At 39.6% G+C, this 22,206-nt stretch overlaps 1 protein-coding gene across 1 annotated transcript; it reads right to left on the reverse strand.

Moving 5' to 3' along the window:
* Positions 1-904: 904 nt before the first annotated feature.
* LOC124278123 (sulfotransferase 1C4-like) lies at positions 905-22,166 on the reverse strand. Its single transcript, XM_046713867.1, has 7 exons — positions 22,068-22,166; positions 13,482-13,659; positions 12,697-12,850; positions 8,875-8,963; positions 7,561-7,667; positions 6,043-6,127; positions 905-1,026 (listed from the first exon to the last, which is right to left on the reverse strand). The coding sequence occupies exons 1-7, from the start codon at positions 22,164-22,166 to the stop codon at positions 905-907; spliced, it is 834 nt and encodes a 277-aa protein (XP_046569823.1).
* Between the last annotated feature and the right edge of the window lie 40 nt (positions 22,167-22,206).

Raw genomic sequence — 22,206 nt, forward strand, 5'->3', positions numbered from 1 at the left:
TTAGATTCCCTCATTATATACTCCTCACAAAAAGTTAAGCAACACAAATTTGTAGTCTCATTACATTTTCATTTATTGAAACTGCAAATCATGGAATGATGCAATAGAAAGGTGAAACATATGTACACACGATCATCAAAATCATCAAAAGCATGTACCTACGAAACAGTCGTGCAAAATGTGCTGCATTGATTGAGCAAAATGTTAACATTAAGGTTCAAGTCAGTTTTGGACAGTGAAGCAGTGTTCTGTAACGCGTATGACCACAATGAGCATAAATGCAAGTCTCTACACGTCTTTGCATTGACCAAATGAGCCTTTAAAGTTGCTGTTGTGGAATGTTCTGACATTCTCCCTGTAACGCCTGCTCAAGGTCATCCAGAGTCTGGGGTTGAACTTAAGACCGTAAACACGACTTCCAATAATGTCCCAAGCATGTTCAATGGGATTCATATCAAGTGATCTTGCAGGCCAGTCAATATGTGTGATGTTGTTGATCTAAACAACATCTTTAACAAGTCTTTCTCGGTCATTTTCATCCATGGACGGGTTTTTATCATCCATAAACATGAAGTTAAGACCCGCTTGTTGTGCCAGAGGAATGATTACAGATAGGTTTACACCGATCAGGGTGCATGTGCGAAGAGTGGAGCACATTCATGCCACACATTTCGCATGTTGTATTTGAGGGTGGTTGTGTTCCGGTGATGTTGTCAATGTTATCAGATAAATCAATTTGACAGTCACTTAAGATTATGTAGTCTCTCAATATGTACCTTTCAGTAAAATGTCAGCAAAAATCGCTATCGAGATTGGTAAAGATTTTTATCGAGATTGACTCATTTTCTTTCGAGGAGTATATATAACATTTAGCATACTTTGTGTGTCATATCTTAAAATGTGCCTATGTCAGCGTGAACCTGATTTTGTCCTTGAACTTGCTGTCCTTCATCTTCTCCTGGTACACCTTGTCAAAGATTTCGTTCTGTTCCGGTGTCAGCCAGTTCTGCCAGTCTCCCACTTGGCCTGGAACGAGTGAGTGAGTGGGTTGGGTTTAACTCCGCTTTTAGCAATATTCCAGGAATATCACGGCGGGGGACACCAGGAATTGGCTACACACATTGTACCCACGTGGGCAATCGAACCCGGGCCTTCGGCATGACGAGCGAACGCTTTAACCACTAGGCTACCCCACCGCCCCTGGAACACAGTCAGTACAGAGTTCACACTGATACTGAAGCTGGTTGGGGGAAGGCTGAATGTTTGAGCACGACTTTGACTTCAGACAACAACTCATTTTATATTTTAATATGCTTATAATAACGTCTAAGATTTTATGCGAGGTACGCCCCCAGTATACCACTCGGGAAATCTTCTACATGTTCCTATATAATAATTATATTTCGAGACAACCACAAATGCGACATACCATATTTCCGCAGTACAGTGTTTGATTATATATGACTGAATAATGTAAGGTCAAGTGTAAATAGGGAACATTAGTAGATTTGTTATTGGCTTCGGTAAAGAAAATTGTAATTCCCACCCTTGCACAACCATTCTTGATATATACTAGATCGATAGATATAAATTAGATAGGCACTGTAATCAAATTGTTACAGAAATGGACATAATAAGCGGATCAAAAACATTTTTTGTGTACAATATCTTGACACATCAATGAATAACTCAGCACAATTCTAAGACATTACTAGAACGTTTGCAGTCCATTCAGACTCCTGACTTCAGTATCTAGTGTGACCACCACGAGCGGCATTAACTGCAGCAAAGCGTCTATGCATGGAATGCACCAATCGTTTTATGAAGGCCATTGGCACCTGGAACCACACTCTGAGAAAGGCCTGGCGCAATAAAATCGGCTGTTTTCGGGCTTGGTATGACATTATTCAGTCTCCTCTGAATTTCATCCCAAAGATGTTCAGCTGGGATTAAATCTGGACTAAGGGCTGGCCACTGCATAATGTTGACACCGTCGTGCTGTAGGAAGTCCCGTGTAGCTCTGGCAGCATGGGCCCGGGCATTATTATGCTGGAAAATGTTGTTCAGGTGACGTGCGAAATGTGGTATGACGTGGGGTCTGAGAGCTTGGTCGATGTAGCGCGCCGCTGTGATGCCGCCTCTTCTCCCTGGACCAAGGTTCTGGAACACCACAGGACCCACGCTCTGGTTCAGGCTATTCCATCCCATACCATGATGCTTGCACCTCCCCATGAGTCTCTTTCCATAACACATTAGCCTGAGTAACGCTGGCCATGTCGTCCACTCATTCTTGTTCTGCCATCTGCAGTTGATAGGCAGTACCGACTATCATCTGTGAACAGAACAGTTCTCCATTGCCTGTATCGCCAGTTTGGTGTTGTAGGGCAAACTGTAGACGTTCACACCGATGACGAGGATGAGGATAGGTCCACGATAAGGTCTACGGCAATGGAGGTTCCCGCTGTTAAGACGTCGGCGTTCTGTATCAGTACTGATTGGTCTTCCGTGTGTTCCCACTGTCCGGCGTGCTGTTTCGGATGCCTGCATGAAGGGATACTGTACATGCTGTCGCACAACATGGCTGTCTTGTCGTCTTTTGGTCACCCTTGGTCTGCCAGTGCAGGGGGCGATCATTTCTGGTGTTGGTGCGGATGCATTTTATAGGGCTGGTCCTTGTGAACAGCACGTGCAGCATGAGTTGCATGAAAAACATGGAGAACACCATACCATCTCCGAGATCAGGTAGCATTTTTGAGACCATTTCCTGGATTCCATTCTGAGTTTGGGGAGTAGTGTCTTTGCTCAGGTAAAGTTGGAGATGTTGTCAAAAATATACAATCCAAACATTAAATGAGTTTACAGTTATCCGTTTCTGCGAAGGAAAATTCCGAACTGACGTTTCTTTTGCTGCTTAGTATATATTTATCCAGCAATGAAACATTCCGAAGCATCATAAATGAATCTATAGACTATTGCCAACTGATCTCAATTTCGCATTTTCATAAAATAAGTTACGCAATGAAAGTAAATAATATTTTCACTCATCCATCCAGTGTTTGCAAGACATTAATTTGCCAGTTGGCCATCAGGGCCTACTGCCGCCTGCAGGCTTTAAAATCTACAGAAACTGAATGAAATCAACACGCCCGTTTTGTTAAAGAGAAACTACTAAAAACAAAATAGACTCCACTGTACACAGTTTCACACTGTTTTTTACAACATCAATTAGCGAAACCTATGGCGCAGAGACAAGTTTTAATTATATAATTTGTTAAAGACTGAAGTTGACATTCCTATGCGCAAAGCGCTGAAATACCAGGAAGTGAAACTGTAAGTTATCGTAACATGATGGATCATGGATGAATTCCGAACTTTAATAAAGAAAACTAATTTTGGGAAAGATTCCATTTGAAAACAAATCACAGATAATTTACTGAAGGCCACAAGGGCCTGCAAATATTTGAAACTGCCGACCCGATACAGTAGCAAACGGCGCTGGGCCTTCGGGCCGGCGGTTATTTCAAAATAATAATAAATATAGCTGCGAGCAGCGACGAGGGCTCCTTTGGTTTGATACAATCTAGCCACTTGTACCTGTGATGTAGATGTTGAAAGTAGTAATGGCTACTGTTAATATGGATCATATCACTGCCAGTAATGGGAAATTCGTCATTCGTTAACTTTGAATTCATATGGTCCAGGGTTAGATGGGTTAGATACAAAGGATTGTGTAGTATTGTGTGGATAATGACACTTTCGATATAGATTCTTACATTGGCAAAACATCTAGGCCAGTAAACACCAGAGTGAAAGAGCACCCGGCATCAACAAACAAATTCGACAACAAATCAGCTATCTCAGAAGACATTCAGACCAACCTCAATCTCCAAATCAACTGGACAGAATACACAATCCTGGCAAACACTCTGGCTTTACCAAACGGATATTTACTTATGCCATCCACATCAAACGGCACCGACCCCTGATCAACAGAGATCAAGATTATTTCATCCCTTCAGCATACGACGAACTCATCAACCAACCCTAACTGCTTGGATAACTTGTATAAACATGTCCAACCTCTCCTGCTCTGTACATCCCACTGGCTTTTAAATGTAATCCATTGTCACTGGCTTCTACATGTAAGCCTTTATCATCACATTGTTTCTGTACTTTCCAATTAACTTCTTGTTCTTGTTATTATTTACTGTACATTTGATACATGCTATTTCATTTACCTCGAACAAGCATGAACAACATATGTACCAAACGGTGTTAATATCCACATGCACCATAGAATATAAGCAAATCTTTGGGATACATACTGCTAACTTTTATCGCGCACCGATAGCAACTGTAGTGCGGAAAATATAATCATTTGTCCCTCTGTTGTGTTTGGAGATAAATTACTGAAATCGGCAGATATGATCAGAACTAACAGCCTACATGTACAGGTAAATATTAGTCGAAATCGGACGGTTGGTTTCAGAGTTATGGGTGTTTGAAACGTATTTAAGGGCTTTAAATCGTCCAAAACAGAGCCAGAACACGTTTTTGACAGGCGAGCGGATCTTCCAAATACAGCCGAGGTCGCGGGGTCATGTACCTTTTTAAGAAGTTCCGGAGGAGAAAGAGTTCCCTCTTTGACAGGCTGTAGATCCGTTGTCCTTCGATCTACAGTTAAAACAATTAGTGTTCTGGAATTGACAAGTCTTCAGCTATCAGATGCACACACACATGACATGACGGACGACCGGAAATGCCTACCCGTCAAAAGCGTGAAATTTCCTTAAATGCAATGTGGCGGCCAAACGGTGCCTCGTAGTCCCATGGATCCTGCAGTTGAAATTGAAGGTAATCGGATTCCAGACCTGTTCCAGAAATATGGTAGTCATCGGACTTGTAGTTTCGGAGATTATTGCTTTGGAAATTGAAAATTTTGAATTCATTTTGAATTATCTCCCCTTTGCTATTAGGCCTAGAGCCTCGAGATTTTTGCAGAAACAACTTCAGCACTGTCGGCACCTTGGTGATTTTTTTCAAGCGATTCTGTCCAGCGGTGCTTTTTGTAGGACTGGTACAAAATACGGCGGAATAATAAATAATAAAAACTTTAACGATTCCAATAGGTCTCCTGCCTTGTGGCAAGGAGCCCTTATAATAATGTGTCGATTTATATAGCGCCAAACTCCAAACTAGGTATGCTCATAGCGCTAACAATCAAGGCACAGCACATTATTACCCCGGGGAATTCAAGCTGCCTGTTAGGCGCTAGAAGGTTATAGTCATATGACATTTCCACCGGGTACCCATTTTCCTGCTGGGTGAACAGAGACAATTTTGAACAAACTCACTTGCCTAAGGTGAGACCACATGTTTCAGATGTGTTTCGTTGTGGGGCAGGACTCAAGTCCTAGAAACTCTCAGGAGTCAAGCTGCCAAACACGGTCACCCATCCAAGGACTCTCCGAGCTCGAAGCTGCTTAACTTCTCCGATTTGTGACCTGAGCTTTGGGTACAGGACCACGAACGCTGCATACACCCCCCTCCATCAACCCAACTCACCCATCCATCCAAACATTGTTTTAATTTTAGCCGTATTAATATTTTTCGGATAGGGTTGTTTCTGGTTTTGTATGTGATGCAACCGCCTGGGACACAAAATCGCTACCTCAGGGGTGATGGAATATTGCTAAACACGGGGTAAAGCCATATTCACTCACTTCTTGATGGTAACTGGAAACATAATATGACAATGTTTTGTGAATCTTTCATAAAGCACATATAATTTAAACGTCAGGCGACATTTTTGGAGAAACAAATTAGTTGGAGGTTGAGGTTTTTGACGTGATTGTACAGAATCTCTTGAAATAGAAGTTTCTCCTTTGTGTGCGCCGTTATATAAAAGGTGAAAAAATCAATGGCGATTACGCAGCTATATACTCTTAACTCCTTTAACCTACCTTTCCGATAAACAAAAAGTTTGCCCTTGAACTTGGGATCATATGGCTCCTTGTCCGTCCTTCATATTCTTAAAAGAACATTTCTCTGCCACGGGGCTGTACAGTGAGTCATCAGCATGTACTCCCAGAAACACTGCCAACTTCCGGATTTCGATCAAGGGGTTCTAAAGACAAGACCATGCACTGTTATTCAACAAAATGTTTATTCTGGAAGGTTGACCCAGGCTTTCAAAACATCTTAAATCAATTGCAGATTACGATCGTTGGGCACGCCAAAAATCTGATTCCAGGTTCAATCTGATTATGTTTCCACATTTGTCAATATGCCCATGCCCCTGAAGTTTATCAAAGTCGAATACTTCTAATACCAGCATCAACAGGAGCGTTCGTTCCATAACATTCAGGAATGACTGGAATTCTGTTCAAACATTTGTTAAACCCAACAGAATCACCAACTCTGGTTTAGAACAGTACCCTTCAACCTATGTATGACGATGTTTAGTCCAAAAGGTTTAAAAATGTACAACAAACCCCACGGGCCTTTCAACTATACTCTGACCCAGTGAGATGGCGAGTCTTGTTCTTAGGCATGTAATGGGAGCTAATATATCTCAAGTTACAAGAATACCAACATTGTATGGAGATCATTCCCACCCTGGATACGCCACCAGGGCCTATTTTGGAAACTCGACCATTGTAACAGTGAGTGAACATTACAGTCGTTGTCTTTATTGCTATAGTCACTGCTTCTGTGTTGTACTGCCTTTGATTTTTACAGCCACTCTATTTTGTACTGCCACAGTACCTCATGCATTTACGGGGATCTGGCTATTGCTTTTCATCTCACAATATATCTCAAGAGTTTCTCAATAAGTTTCAAGAGGACCAGCAGTTGTTATATTCACTGCCCCTGTATTGTATTTCCTTTTAATGTGTACTTTCCATAATAGTTAGTACTGATAATTGTAAAACTTTTTGCAGTGATTTGTATTGTCTTGTAAACTACAAAAGCCTATTGCTTCCATTTTGTAGCATAAAATATATTTTCAGCGAAACTTCTCTTTGTTTCGATTATTGTCTCGCTGCTTCTATTTTTTGTCCGTTACTTGAACTATTTTCTTGTTGCTTCGAGTATTTCAAGTTTTTGAAAGAAACTTGAAGCAAGGATGAATTAATCGAAGCAAGGGGAAATACTTGAAAGGAACAGGAAAATACTCGAAGCAATGATAAATTAGTTGAAGCAACTAGATATTATTCAAAATTACAAGTTTTTAAAAGAAATGTGAAGCAACGATAGAGTAATCAAAGCAAGAATATATAACTGAAGTAACGAGAAAATACTCGAGGCAACGAGTAAATACTCGAAGATGGTTTTTTTACTGAAAACTGAAGTGACGAGAAAATACTCCCAAGCACAGACCCAATAATCGAAGCAAAGAGAAAAATAGTTCATGCTACAACATTGGCATCATAAGGGATTCGTAGTAAACTTGTTGGTAGAAAAACATAGTATTTTAAAGGACTAATTCACCGTTTACTTTTCGTTTCAACCTGATAATCATATGTAACAGTTACCATAACCAGTAATATCACTGACCTGCTTCATGTCTTCATAGTACATTATGTGTATTGGGTGTTGGTCTTGCTGGGCCTCGATGTCCTTCTCCCACTCGAGGACATAGTCAAACCAGGATCCGTAGTCCGCTGCAAATAGGGTATATAGGATATACAGACTGGTGCAAATTATTCATCACTATGCATTCTCGTTGTCCTCGCGCGCCGCATTGCACGCGACATAAACATCTGTCATATTGAATTTGTAGGTTATGCTCTCGTATTTCCTGTATTTTTGGTGTCTGACGAGATATTGGTCACAGATATTCAGAACTCAGTTCATCGTTTGATTAATTCAGAAAGGACTGAAATTGCCAGGTTGTGACTTGAAATACATCAGACACCAGTACCTAGCTGAGTTTATGTGAACTGAATATCAAATGGTGGAATCCTTAGCGAGGATCCGCTCCAGGTGGAGATTTCATGCTGAAAATATTCATAGTAAATACACGGATTAAAAGATCGCTGACGGAGTTGTTAGTTTCCCATCGTACCCGAACTCGTAAATATTAATTTACACATCACCAGAATCTAAAACTATATCGTATACATCCATAAGGGATCAGTGAAGAGTTTCATGTGAAAAATGATAGATATAGTGCTCTACAGAGCAAGGATTGGGACTTTTTCACACCCTAGGGGTACCCGACACATCAGCCATGTTGACATGTATACACCGTTCACGGCTGGTTCTGACATGTCGCTCCGACTCAACACATGTTTTGTGTTCTTGTCTGTGCATCTCATCTTATCATTCTCCCTGATTTGATATGTTCAGCAGTGTGCGAGCTACAAAGACTACCCGAGTGAGTTTTGCCATTCAGAAACTGTTTGTTTACATTTGTGTCCAAGCAGTGACGTCACGGATAGCACACCCCGGCTCAGTATCGATCGTACTCGTCTGCTCCCACCCCCATCCCCCATAGACAGTCTAGACACACGTCTAGAGGACCAGGAACACCGTAGCAGGAGGAATAACATGGTGTTATATAATGTCCAGGAAACTGGTGATAATGAGACCTACACAGAAAGTAAGAACAAAGTGATCGATATTCTCAATAAAGCGAGAGTGACTAAAGAGACTACACAGAAAAAGATGATCTCAATAAAGCGAGAGTGACTAAAGATCTCCCACCCCTTATACCTAGAGACATTGAGAGGGCCCATAGGATCGGCAAAAAGAACGATAAGACAAGACCTATCATCGGCGGTTGGACCACTGGGAGAATAAGTGGCATTCTGTCAAATTCAGGAGTGTGCTTAAAGAGCAGGGAGTTGGTATAGCCAATGATCTCACCACCTATCAGCGAAAAGAACTCAACCGCTTGAGAGATGCACACCCTGACACCCGCTTCTACTATAAGGGGAGCAAAATAATGAAGGACCCTAAGGAAGACCAAAGTAGATCTGGGGACACTCGGAGTAAACCAAGGTCGGACAATCGCGGAGACCGAGACCGCGGGGGCACGAGACAGGGTCTGAGATCGTCATCGCGAACCAATGACAGAGACCACACCCGGTAGGGAGGTGGCCAGGGCCAGGATCATGTGAGACGTTCTTTGACGCATCAAAGTGTTATGAATGAGACTGACGATTGTGAAAATGTTTGTGAAACGGTTAATTTAATTTTTTGGAACATTTCCGGTATCGTGCTAAAACTTACAGACGCTTGTTTCGTAGATTATATCAAATCACTTGATATAATTGGTATTACTGAAACTTGGTCGCTTGACTTCGACCTCGAAACTATTTTCAGTGATTTTAAGTTGATTGAAAAAAATGCACAAAAAATATCTAATAAGGGCAGAGCTTCCGGGGGTATCGTAGTACTGATAAAGAAACAGTTCTATGATTACATGAAATGGTCTAAAGTAACAGAAAACGCTATATTTATCATGTTTGACCATACACTATGTGACCTCGACAAAGATATTTTGTACTCTTGTGTATATGTACAACCTGAAGCATCCACTTGGTATGATAAATACTCACCACTATGTAATAATGGTGTAAATGTATTTCAGGACAACCTATTATCAATTGTTTCCTCTGTACCTGACTGCTATATCTTGTGTGGCGGAGATTTCAATGCGCGCACCAGAATAGACCCCGATTTTATCGACGATGATCGACTGGAATACACTGAAACCCAAAACCATTCGTACTGGGACTTTCTTATAGACTATTTCCATCTTAAACGGTTCTCCGCCGACAAGGTTATAAACAGGTTTGGTAAAACACTTCTCGACATGTGCTCCGTTTTTAATATTCATATTATGAATGGTCGTTGTGCCAGTGATGCTCAACTCGGAGATTTTACTTACATAGGTCTGAATGGTACCAGTGTTATTGATTATGTTATTTCGTCAGCAGCATTATTTGACTATGTAAATGATTTCAGTATACAATCACGCATATAATCAGACCATCTTCCCATTATATTAAGAATAAAATCAAATCATAATAGAAAAAACTGATACACATGATAAAAGATCTGAAATTAGGTTTAATTACAGGTTTACTTGGGATAATGATAAGTCAGGACAGTTCAGGGAAAATTTGCTATCTGAAAACGTTCAGGAATTGCTAGATAAATCTGTTGATTGTGCTTTCAGTAGTATAGATGAAAGTATAGCATATATGGCTGATGCGTTCTGTTCAGCGGCTTCTTGTATGAGAAAAAAAAAGTTGGTCAATCCAAAGCGTACTTGAAAAGTTGGTTTGACTCAGATTGCGAAAAACTGAAAATCGAAAGATGCAAACTTCTCAATAAGTTCCGGAAATATAAAGACAAGCATTCATTTGATCAATATTGCATCGTAAGAAACCAATATAATGCACTTTGCAAGAAAAAACGTCTTCACTGTTTTAGAGAAAAACGAATAGCAATAGAAAATAGCATATCTAATTCCAAATATTTCTGGTCTGAACTTAGACGTTTAAATAACCATTAAGTAAGGCAAAACAATATTCAGATACACGATTGGTTGGCACACCTTAGGCAACTCTTTTGTGGTGTTCATACAGTAGATCTGAAAAATGACCATAATTATCATGACTATACAGAGCAGACCAACCTGAGTCGGCAAAACTCAGAACTTACGGCAGATATACTTGATTCACCAATCACTAGAGAAGAGATTTTTTGAAAGTATTGACAATCTTAAATCAAACAAATCACCAGGATTTGATGGCATGATATCAGAATTCTTTAAACACTTGTCCGACCTTATCGCACCATACCTAAAACTACTCTTTAATATTATATTGGAAAATGGTACGTTCCCACACTGTTGGACGATTGGTATCATTGTTCCAATTCATAAACATGGTGATGCAAATAACCCAAATAACTAAAGAGGAATAACATTACTTAGTATATTTGGTAAACATTTCACTTATAGTTAATAAGAGACTTGTAAGCTGGGGAGATACAATGGATAAGATAAACGAATCGCAAGCTGAATTTAGACATGGATATACCACTGTTGACAACATGTTTATTTTACAAAGTATAATACAAAGATATTTGAATTTAAAAGAAGGAAAATTATATGCCCTATTTGTAGATTTTTCGAAAGCATTTGACTCTGTCCAACGCAACAAGCTTTGGTCTCTATTTCAATGTCATGGTCTCAGTAACAAAATGAGTAAACTTTTGTCTTATATTTATGAGAACGTGAAGGCATGTGTTAAAAATAATCACGAATATTCGGAAACGTTCGAATTACAACTCGGTGTAAGGCAAGGATGTATACTTAGTCCATTCCTGTTTTCAGTCTTCATCAATGAGCTTGCTGTTCAAATCGAAACTAATTGTTCAAGTGGCATATAACTTCATCCAGAAATAGTTAAAATTTTCCTTCTGTTGCTTGCAGACGACGTTGTGTTGTTTTCAAGCACCGTTAGTGGAACAACAAAAATCGTATAAATGGAAAAACAAAAATCGTAGTCTCAAAAGGGAGGTAAACTTTCTAAAATAGAAAAGTGGTTGTTTAAGGGTATACATCTAGACTGTGTTAGCTATTATAAATATTTGGGATTGTATTTTACCAATGGTTGGTCTTGGAACATGCATGTCAAATATGCTTCGCTCCAAGCGCAAAAGGCACTTATCGATATTATGAAGACAATAAGTACACTTGGAGATATTAGTTACAAAACCTTTTTTAAGATTTTTGATGCAAAAATAAACCCAATTTTGACGTATGGAGCAGAAATCTGGGGATTAGCAGACTTTCATCAAATAGAAAGAATACACTTGTATGCATGCAAGAAATATCTTGGTGTTAAATTGAATACAGTTAATGCAGTGGTTTACGGTGAATGTGGCAGATATCCAATGCACTTGTTTACAAGCATAAAAGTTGTCAAATATTGGTTAAAACCGTTAAATTTGCCTTCATATCGGTTACCGAAAAAATGTTATAATATGATGTTATTGTATGATGAAAATGGACAAGTTGGACATCTCATGTTAAGAACTTCTTATTCTCTATTGGCTTCGGAAACGCTTGGAATGCACAATATGTAGAATCACATACTTCATTCATTCAGTCGTTAACAATAAGACTTAAAGACATATATCTTCAAACATGGTGTGAGAAAATATATTTGTCAAGTAAATGTATTTACTATTCAAACTTTAAAAAAGATCTATTCAATGAAGTATACTTATCATGTGTTAATATAAAGAAATTTAGGCGATCACTAGCAATATTCCGATGTTCATCTCACGATTTGTTGATTGAAAGCGGCAGGTATAAAAATGTTAAAAACGAAGATAGAATATGTACACTTTGTAATTTAAATGAAATTGAAGATGAATATCACTTTCTCCTCATCTGTCCATCATATATTTCAATACGTCGTAAATACATTAAAAGATATTACTATATCCATCCAAGCATCATAAAATTATCTACCCTTATAAGCAGTAAAAATCAAAATATATTACAAAATCTTGCCATGTTCATCCAATGTTGTATAGAACAAACGTTTTATCACTGTAATGTAAATATATTTATTTATGTAATTCCCAATTATATATGTATATGTACAATAGGCCTGTGGCCTCTTCAGTACGAAATAAAGATTGATTGTGTGTGTGTGTGTGTACCGGACATGCGTGTTGAGGACGCGAGGGGATCCTGGGAATTCGTCTATGACTTCCTGTGACTGGAGCTCCACCATGAGTTTACTCTTCCAGTGAGGGATGGTCTCTGCTTTACCCTGGAGCAGCATGGAAGTGATTTCCCAAAGCCAGTGTGTACCTAAGAATCATGATGCATCTACTTTAGGCACTGCTTTTGTTACATTTGATAGTACCATGGTAAAATGGCAAACATGTACTCATTAGGACCGTATTTTCTTGGACATGAAGCGTTCATCTTGAAATTAATCAAGGCTCTACTAGATCATCAACGTAACAACCTATAATCATGTCCTCCACACAAACATCAATGTCAACAAGAACATGCGCATGAAAACGTGATTTTCGACCTCTAGAAACACCTGGATTTCTCAAATGCACATTCACCATATAGTCAAACTGACATTGGATGTTTTCACGAAATATGAGAAGTAAATGAACAATATCCGTTCTTAATTTAGATTACATTTTGGATATGAAACACAAACCAATTCACCCTGACCGTTGCAGTGGTGTGTATACATGTGGGTTTAGTTTTACGCCACTTTTAGCAATATTCAAGTAATATCACTTTCACACATTGTGTGCATGTAGGAAATCGAACCTGGGTCTTCGGCTCGACAAGCGAACGCTTTAACGACTGTTCTACACCACCGCCCCCATATACAGTAACCATTGATTTATCACCTCTGTTTTTAATATACGTTTTTAGTATGGTTTTGGGTGTGGTATGCATATGCAATTAAAGTTACCTGATTTGGGATATGCCAGTAATAATATATCGTCATCCTTGACCTTCAGCTGCGACATGCCCTTAACTATTTCCGGGTCAACGATGGGATACCGAAAGCCATCGACCTCCAGGAAGCTAATAGAGTTACCTCCCATGTCGTGGTCCTCGACAACAGACATCCTTGAACGGCCGAGGGACTGTACATAAAGAGGAAATGGAAAATATAAAAGTCGTCATTTTTGGTTCATATTTCTGGTCAGCGACACAGTGTTGAAATCTCAGGCACCCAATCGTTTTTCTGAAAAGGTTTTGAGCTTATAAAGTGTCTTTCTTAACGTAAGATAACGCATAGAAAAATCGGCATATAAAGCGTCTTTGTTGGCGCCATTTTACATATTACAGAAGCTGACACCCGCAGATTTCTGCCTTTGTGTGTATAATTCTAACGAGCATTCAAAGACTCTTAAACATCAATATTTTCTATCACTTTAGCCATTGCGTAGTAAATCAAGAAATGTATTGCGACACACAAAACACAAACAGAACCAGTGTTAAACTTTAACTTCCGCGAATGAAATGTTATTACATGGAAAGACAATGTTTCAAGGTGTAGGTGGGATCAACATTCCAAAGGAACGGCGTTCCTGGCATATGCAAATGCATATGAACTCAAAATGAGGTTCACAATCAAGTTCACATTAGTGATTGTGCCAATCTTGTGCATATATGAAAGCCGAACACATTCGCATCACTGAGGCCACAAAACGTTGATGAAGGTGCTGATGCAGATCACTCCATACCCGAGGAACGATTTGGCAGAGTACCTCCAGCGTCGTTGCCGTCGTAAACATTGTTCCATTTCCTCCCAGACGTGTTTAATGTGAAAAGAGTCTTTCAGGCCAGAGTAAAACTGTCGTTTGCAAAACCTCGTCTCGGTATCTCAAAGCTTTTAAGTTCCCCTTAATCATATTCATTGGGTTTGGCTAATTGGAGTACTATCGCCAAACGGCTTAAGGGATGGTGTAAATCCAGCTGGGGTCCTTGCAACTAGCCGAAGTACTAAAAGACCCCATGGTCCCTAATATGGTGGCTACCTTCAGTTGCTGGCGATCTAAAGCCCGTTTATTTTTTATTGCATCGTTGAACATGATGATATGTTTTATCGTCCAATGCTAGTTTTAAATCTCAGTTTGTGATCATCTAGTTGTTTTACTGTCCTTTGGTGACAGGTTTTAGTTGGAAATGTATTGTTTAAACATATAATTTGATCAATTCACAATATGGCAGAAATAATGCCGTTGTGACTCACAGTAAACTCACTCACTCACTCATTTGCGTCCTTTCCTGTAGCTGTTATCCCACCCCGATCATAACGCCGTCTAGTCTGTCTCACAGTCCCTGAACCGCATTACTTTCCCTACAGCCTAGTCTCCTTCCCTGCAGTGCTAATGACTAAATGAAGCAAGTCTAGATTTCCTCAGGTTCTGAATCTCTGATTTCCCTGGGTTCCTTTTCAATTGATAATAGGTTTGTTTGTTACTATTAAAATTATATCTATTCAGAGACTAAGCATTAGTCTATAACCCCCTGCCTCTTGCAAAATCCGTGCTTGGTTGCGTTTCTTCGACCATTTTACGACACTCTTTGTCTGGTTCATTTCAAAACATGAATCACATGCTAACCAATGAAAAGCTTCGATGCCAGAATAACGTTTACACCTTTGTGTATATAATACACTGCTCCCTGCCAGTGATGACGTCATCGGTGTATATACATTTATACATCAAAAGCACTTGTGTCTATGGTCTCTGCAATAAAATGTGCAGACTGTACCAACATAGCACATGGCATAGCAAGCTGCTTTACATCTATCACCCTCATGATACTTAGAGAATAACCTACGAACATAACCAAGAATAACGAGAATAACCAAGGCTCGGCACTGTGAACATTATTTCAACTCGGGCATATTTCCCGTAATCACTCGTACCTCGTTGGTTATTCTATTTATTACCCATAATGTAATTTAAAAGGAAGAACCACGAAATAAAAACCACCCGGAGACAGGACTTGTGACCTTGATTCGTATTCCTGCGCGTATTAAACCTAACTTCTCCAGCGGTAATAACATAACTACGCTATGGAAATGGTACATCATAAAATCGCTTTAAAATACAACAAAATTATTATGTATGGAATAATTAATTAACATTTGTTAATATGATAAAAATGATCTTTTAAATATATCATTGAACTTAATAAGAGCTAAACATTTATTCGATCAATTCAGTGCGACGGAACATCGTTCATTCACGACTGACGTGTTTTCTAGTGACGGGTGACGGTGTAGTGTTGAAACACACTCTGGCAAAAACCTGTCAATTTTTGGAAAAGTCAACGGTTAAAAGTTGGGAAATCTAAAAGACAACCATCCCACGAATACATCTAGAAAAAGTTTTCTGTCAAGAAACTCAACAAGTTTGAAGATTAAACAACATTTTGTTCTGTGGAAGGCGTGTTACACCCTCGTCTTAGTAGAGTACAGCAGTTCCAAGAAGGATAACTCTAGTCGGAATCCGAGTCTATGAAATGTGTCAATCTCTGCATCGACTACTGGGACCAACCTCTCAGATTGATTAGGAATGCATGGATATAAAAAGTCATCTTGCAGAAGAACATTTAGCACGGATTCCGGTAAGAAAGGAGCTGTTTTCTGGTTCGATGGCATGGACGCCGTGTCCGACTTACTTGTTACACTTTCAGATAACATCTTTAGTCGGTATCTTGCTGTTTCTATTTCCCCGAATTCAGTTTCACCAACAAACAGGTTTTGGGAATTCAAGGGCTGTAAAATTCTTATCACTCTTCCTATTTGGTCACAGTCAATAACTTTGAATTCAGGTAAGTGACCTTTGATCGGGGTTAGCCTAACGGCGGCCATGTTTGTTTACAAACAGCGCAAACGATTGTTTGGTGTGTTTTTTAAAGATTATATAATTTAAAAAGACTACTATTTATAACGCAGTTTTATTCCAAAATAATAACGTCCAATAAAAAGAATATTAATATTCTTTAACCTTAATGTTTTCTTTTTTAGATCTCGGAATGTGTGATTACATTACATAATGTCAATTTATCAATGAATCGATGAAACTTTATGAATGACGTAGTGTGTGAAAGTAGTTCCGGCATCCAATGAAAATCTACAAATATACGATCAACCAATCAACGTCGAGAATCACTAAATTGCACCCTGTGCAAATATCAAAAAGATATTACACGGGATCTCCTCATCCGTATGGGTAATAAGAATTAAATATGTGGGATAACAGCATTGTGTCTCGATATAGACTAAAAATATATGCCTTTAACTGACCATATTTAGCATGTTGACCTTGTTTCGATATATTAGGTTCGAAAAACACAACTTAGAATGAGGAAGATGGAGAGCTGCTTGGGATTAAAGCTGAAATATATATTCGCGACATCTTACACGTCTTACACATCTTATTCGTGTCATATACATCTTGCATCCTCAAAAATGTCCAATGGTCTGTAAACTATGGTTTGACCCGTATACACCATACTTTAAAATGTCTGATGATTTGGCCTTTTGGACAAAGCAATCTTAGCGCTACGACTATCTTAAGCCTATGTTGAAGATTGGAAGTAGCGCTAAGATCGCTTTGCGCAAGTGAGCTCTGTAAACTATAGTTTGACTCAGTCTATACGCCATACTCTAAAAATGCCCGAGGGTCTGTAAACTATGGTTAGACCAGTCTATATTCTGACAAGCTTAAAACTGCTATAAAAATGGTTAATTATGTTTATGTTAATTAAGTTGAGTGTACAAACGATTAAATGTAGAAGATAGTTTGAATATTGATGTGAGTGAGTGAGTGAGTTAATTTTTAGAGTATCACAGATCTGAACATAAAACTAGCATGCAAAACTAAAACAGTGTAATTAAAGAAGACAATACAATATAAAACACGGGCTATAGATCGCCAGCATCTGAAGATAGATCACCATAACTAGGAACCATGGGGACTTACATTACTTTTGCTACTTGCATGGAGCCTAGCTGGATTTACACCATCCCTTCAGTCGCTGGCGATTGTAGGATAATTTAGCCAAAATTTAAAAGAACAAAAATACCACGTTTAAAAACTTGGTACCTGAAAACTTCATTCAGGAGGACAATAATTGCACGCTACTTCAACCCCCTTTGATGATACAGCCACTAACAAACTAAGTTGATTGTCTGAACTACCAATTATAAAACTTTATCTATTTACAAATCGGCCTTACTGTTACCAGAGATTCCAACATGGCTGGGTAACCAACAGAGGACGATGTCATATTGGCCAGTAGCAAGCTCATTGTATAATTCGATTATTTCTATTTAAAGTTGATGTTTGCAAGAAAGATTTTTGATAGCCTGAAGACACGAAAGAGAGTCGGAAAATATTATATATTGTTTATATTTAGGGTGTTTTTTAATATATATAAGACGTTAAGTTAAGTTAATATGACGTTAGCTTCTGCTGTGAAAACAGAGCTGTTATTTGGTAATCGGGAATATATTGTTCTGGATCCAATGACAGTGGCACAAGCAACCGCGCCACCATCCTTGGACCCATCTGTAAATAAGCATTTATATGTATTATATTTACTTTTTAATTGATAATATTCTTGTTTATATTGTAAGTAATTAGTTTCTAAAGTTTAAATTTAGTGAGTGTTAGGTCGTCTTGTGGCCTAACCAATTGCCAAGGCGGAGAAGAAAGAAGACGGGAAGGAGATATATTTTCCAGCTCAATGCCGGCAGTAGAAATGAATGGTTTAATTCTTAGCCCAAGAGGCGGAACATGAGAAGACCTTTTGTTGTATAAATCCTCATTAAGAGGATTGAAAACACAGTTAAAAGCAGGATTAGACTCGTTAGAATAGAGTTTTGTTATATACTGTAATGATAATTTGATACGAAGTTGGTTAAGGGATGGCTCATCAGCGTCAACATAGAGACTATCAATAGGAGAGGTTCTAAAGGACCTTAGGCCTTGGTGGTGGACAGAATCAAGTAGTTTTAGGTTGCTTTTGCAGGCTCCTAAATATACGATGGAGTCATAATCAAGTTTCGAGCGGACAAATGATCGATATAGGTGGAGGAGGGCAGTTTGATCCCTTCCCCACTTTCAACAAATCAAGGGCCATGAGGCATTTAGCTTTAAGGGATTTAATATGCGGCCAAAAAGTTAAATGGGAGTCGAAAATTAGACCCAAGAACTTGGCCTCCTTTACAACTTTGATCGGAGTGCCATTTAAAGATAGTTCAGGGTCATTATGCGGCATATATTCTCTACAAAAGTGTAGACAATTAGTTTTGGACTTGGAAAATTTAAAGCCGTTTTCAAGACACCATTTATTTATTTTATTTAAACACAAATGCAATTGTCGTACAATAGTTTGTAAAATCATGTAAATCCTTTAAAATGCCATGCTTCCAGGTGGTATCATAAGCTTTCTCCAGAACAAAGAAAATTGATGCAGCATGTTGTTTATTTACTGTAGCATTTTTAATCTATTATTCACCATACGTTCCATGGTTTTACAGACACAGCTTGTTAGAGATATAGGTCTGTAATTCGACGGATCTGTATGATACTTGCCAGGTTTTACTATTGGGACTACAATGGCATTACGCCACGAGGGAGGAAAAATTCTGGACGTCCATATTTTGTCAAATATATCTAAAAGTGATACCAGACACGGTTCAGGTAAGTTTTTCAGTAGCTGGTAATGTATATTGTCATCACCCGCTGCAGTGTCATGAGCTTGCTCAAGAGCAGTATGTAGCTCATGTAATGAAAACATTTTATTATAATCTTCACCGTTATTTGATTCGAAATTAAGTTTTGTCTTTACCTGTTGCTTCTGATATCTCTGAAACTCACGGACATAATTTGCCGATGAAGAATTTTTGACAAGAATTTCGCCAATTTGAGATTTGTCAGTAATTAAATTATCACCATCTTTAAGATGGTGAACTGCAGATTTTGAACCTTTGCCTTTGATTCTTTGAACCATATTCCATACCTTGGACATTGGCATACGTGAATTAATTTTGGAGACATAGTTCCTCCAATATTGCCGTTCGTTTTGTTTGAAGGTACGACGTGCCTTCGCATTGAGTATTTAAAATTTATTTATGTTGTGGACAATTGGGTGATGGCGGAAATAATTCTCTGCCTTTTTTCCTCGCTTTCCTGGCTTGCCTACAATCAGTATTAAACCATAGTTTCCGAACATGTGAAGTTGTAGAGGACTTTGGTATACAATCGTCAGCAATTTCATTTAAAACGTCAGAAAAAACTGAATAGGATCAGTTATATCACTGAAACATTCAGATCTTAGTTTAGATGTGCATAAAGTTTGAAATAAGAACCAGTCTGCCTTGGACAAATTCCATCTCGTATACGATGGAGAGTCAGATGGATTAATTTCTGATAAGATAGTTGGAAAGTGGTCACTTCCACAGAGGTCATTGTGGACTGACCAATCAACTTATTAAGTAGATTAGAGTCTGCAAGAGACAAATCTAAAGAAGAGTATGTGCCGGTTGCAGGGTGCAGATAAGTGCTTGAATCGTCATTGTATATACACAAATCATTATTGGTGATACAATCTTCCAGTATTTTACCTTTTGAGTAAGTGTTTGTACCACCCCAGATCGGGTTATGGCCATTGAGATCACCCATAATAATACAAGGTTTAGGAAGTTGGTCATAGAGAGCTTGAAAATCAGACTGATGGAGTGTTGAAATAGGCGCAATATACAGAGAGCATAGTGTAAAGGTAACGTGAAGAGTAAGTCTAACTGCAACGGCTTGGAGATTAGTTGTGAGTGTTACAGCACTATGGATAACATCCTGCTTAACAAGTATTGAAGACCCTCCAGTGGCCCTGTCACCCGGAGGTGAAACAGAATTGATATAAATTAAAAATATCTGTCTGCTTCAGATAAGTTTCCTGCAGACAGAAAGCTGATGGTGCAAAATCTTGGACCAATAGCTGTAACTCATAAAAATTGGTCCTTAATCCCCTACAATTCCACTGTACTAAGTAGTATATACAATAGCGGTCCGAGATCAAGTCCAACAAAAGCCCCTGTAAGGCTTTATTTCACAAATAAAGCTTTTGTCAGGCCCTTAGATCTCGGACCGCTCATTCTATAGACTACTTTTGAATCCACAGTTAACTTCCCGGCCACACATGACACAATAATGTCACTATGACCGCGATCTAGCACTTTCCTGATCATGTGACATTTCGTGTTGATAGGATACCATTAAGATTACTCGACAAGGTAAGTTAAATATTTTGCTTGGGGGTAACATTGGGCTGTACGGTATGACTAATAATTCCTCTCTAACGAACCCTCTCCCTGGCCCATCTCTCAAGTAGTACAAGTTCGGCTCGTCAGCTTTGATGTCCACTTTATCTATGTTGTAAGTTTTGACTGACCATATCGGATCGGTGTCTCGTTTCCGAGTGTCCCCTTCATGTTCCCCCGGCTGGTAGAGGTACCTCACGAGGGCCCTATCGGGTATCTGTTTCTCCTTCCCACGCAATGGTGCAGCTGACTCAGCTACCACTGATTTCAGTTTGATAGCGTCGGCTGGTTTCTTGCCGGTGAGACGGGTGGTTTCATGGTTGATAGCCGACACCACCTGAGGTAGCCGCGCTACCCATTCCGTCGATCGTTTTCCCGGGTTGACCATCTCTTTTGCATACTGGTGCCCGAATAAGCGCTCGGCCAAAGTCCTATTGAATCTCTCTCAACTATGGCTTGACTGCGATGGGCTCCGGCCGCGCCACGCCTGACCTTGGTATCGTGTTTGTCTAGCAGTTGTGACATGGCACGCATGAACTCCCACCTGGGGTCGACTTGCAGCTCTGTGGGCCACGTCAGCGGGTTGCGTTTGTATGTGCGTTCGAATCCGCGGGCTACCTGGGCCGAGTCTTTCGCGGTCAAGGGTTCAGCTTCTTTGTAGCGACTTTGTCCACGACGGTTAGGGCATACTTGTGCCTCTTGTCGTGGGGTAGGAACAGGAGGTCGGCATGGTGAACGCTATCGGGTATGTTAATACCGAACTTCCTTCTAGGCACGTAGCGTGGTGCCGGTAAATAGATGTGCCACAGGGCTTGTTTTTCAAGCCTTACGCTTTGGCCTCGTCCGGGGGTACTCGCGCCATTTTGGCCAGCTTATGTACGGCGCTAGCTCTTTTCCAGTACCCACATGGGCTGTAGTAAATAGACTCAAACTTTCTTTGGTTCCGTGACATCCCGACATATATACACCTATGTTCTTCGTTCAATTTTCTCATGCCCGTACGCGTACGTGTTGATCCCGTCGATGGCTATCCAACGCTTCGTGTCCATTGGCGACAGGGACGTCTTGTTATAATCAGTCCATATATCCTGTGCCCGTCGCTTCTAAGCGTCTTCATTTGATGCCTGAAGGTGCGGTCTTGAACAGGGCTTCCTTAAATCTGGCGTCTTTGATGTGTTGTTTAACCACGTACTTCTTAACACCCTTTGCCTTTTGGATCTCACCATTGTTGGCCTTCAGGATGGAGTACATCTTGGGCCTCAAGCCTATGTACTCTGCTATGGGCGTAACAGCACACTCGTCCTTCATCTTACCGAGGACCTTTGATGATAATTGACTGACGAGAATT

Source organism: Haliotis rubra, unplaced genomic scaffold (genome assembly GCF_003918875.1).
Source record: "Haliotis rubra isolate DU_JTF1 unplaced genomic scaffold, ASM391887v1 Scf2313, whole genome shotgun sequence".
Classification (NCBI taxonomy): domain Eukaryota; kingdom Metazoa; phylum Mollusca; class Gastropoda; order Lepetellida; family Haliotidae; genus Haliotis; species Haliotis rubra.

What these genes read in the sequence shown, in the direction of transcription:
- LOC124278123 (XM_046713867.1), bottom strand. Translation starts at nt 22,166, where the DNA reads ATGAAGGACGAGTGTGCTGTTACGCCCATAGCAGAGTACATAGGCTTG. An exon ending in ACTGGCATATCCCAAATCAG is followed by an intron (nt 12,851 to 13,481) that starts GTAACTTTAATT and finishes CATGATTCTTAG; the next exon opens with GTACACACTGGCTTTGGGAA. An exon ending in GTCCTCAACACGCATGTCCG is followed by an intron (nt 8,964 to 12,696) that starts GTACACACACAC and finishes GGTCTTCCTTAG; the next exon opens with GGTCCTTCATTATTTTGCTC.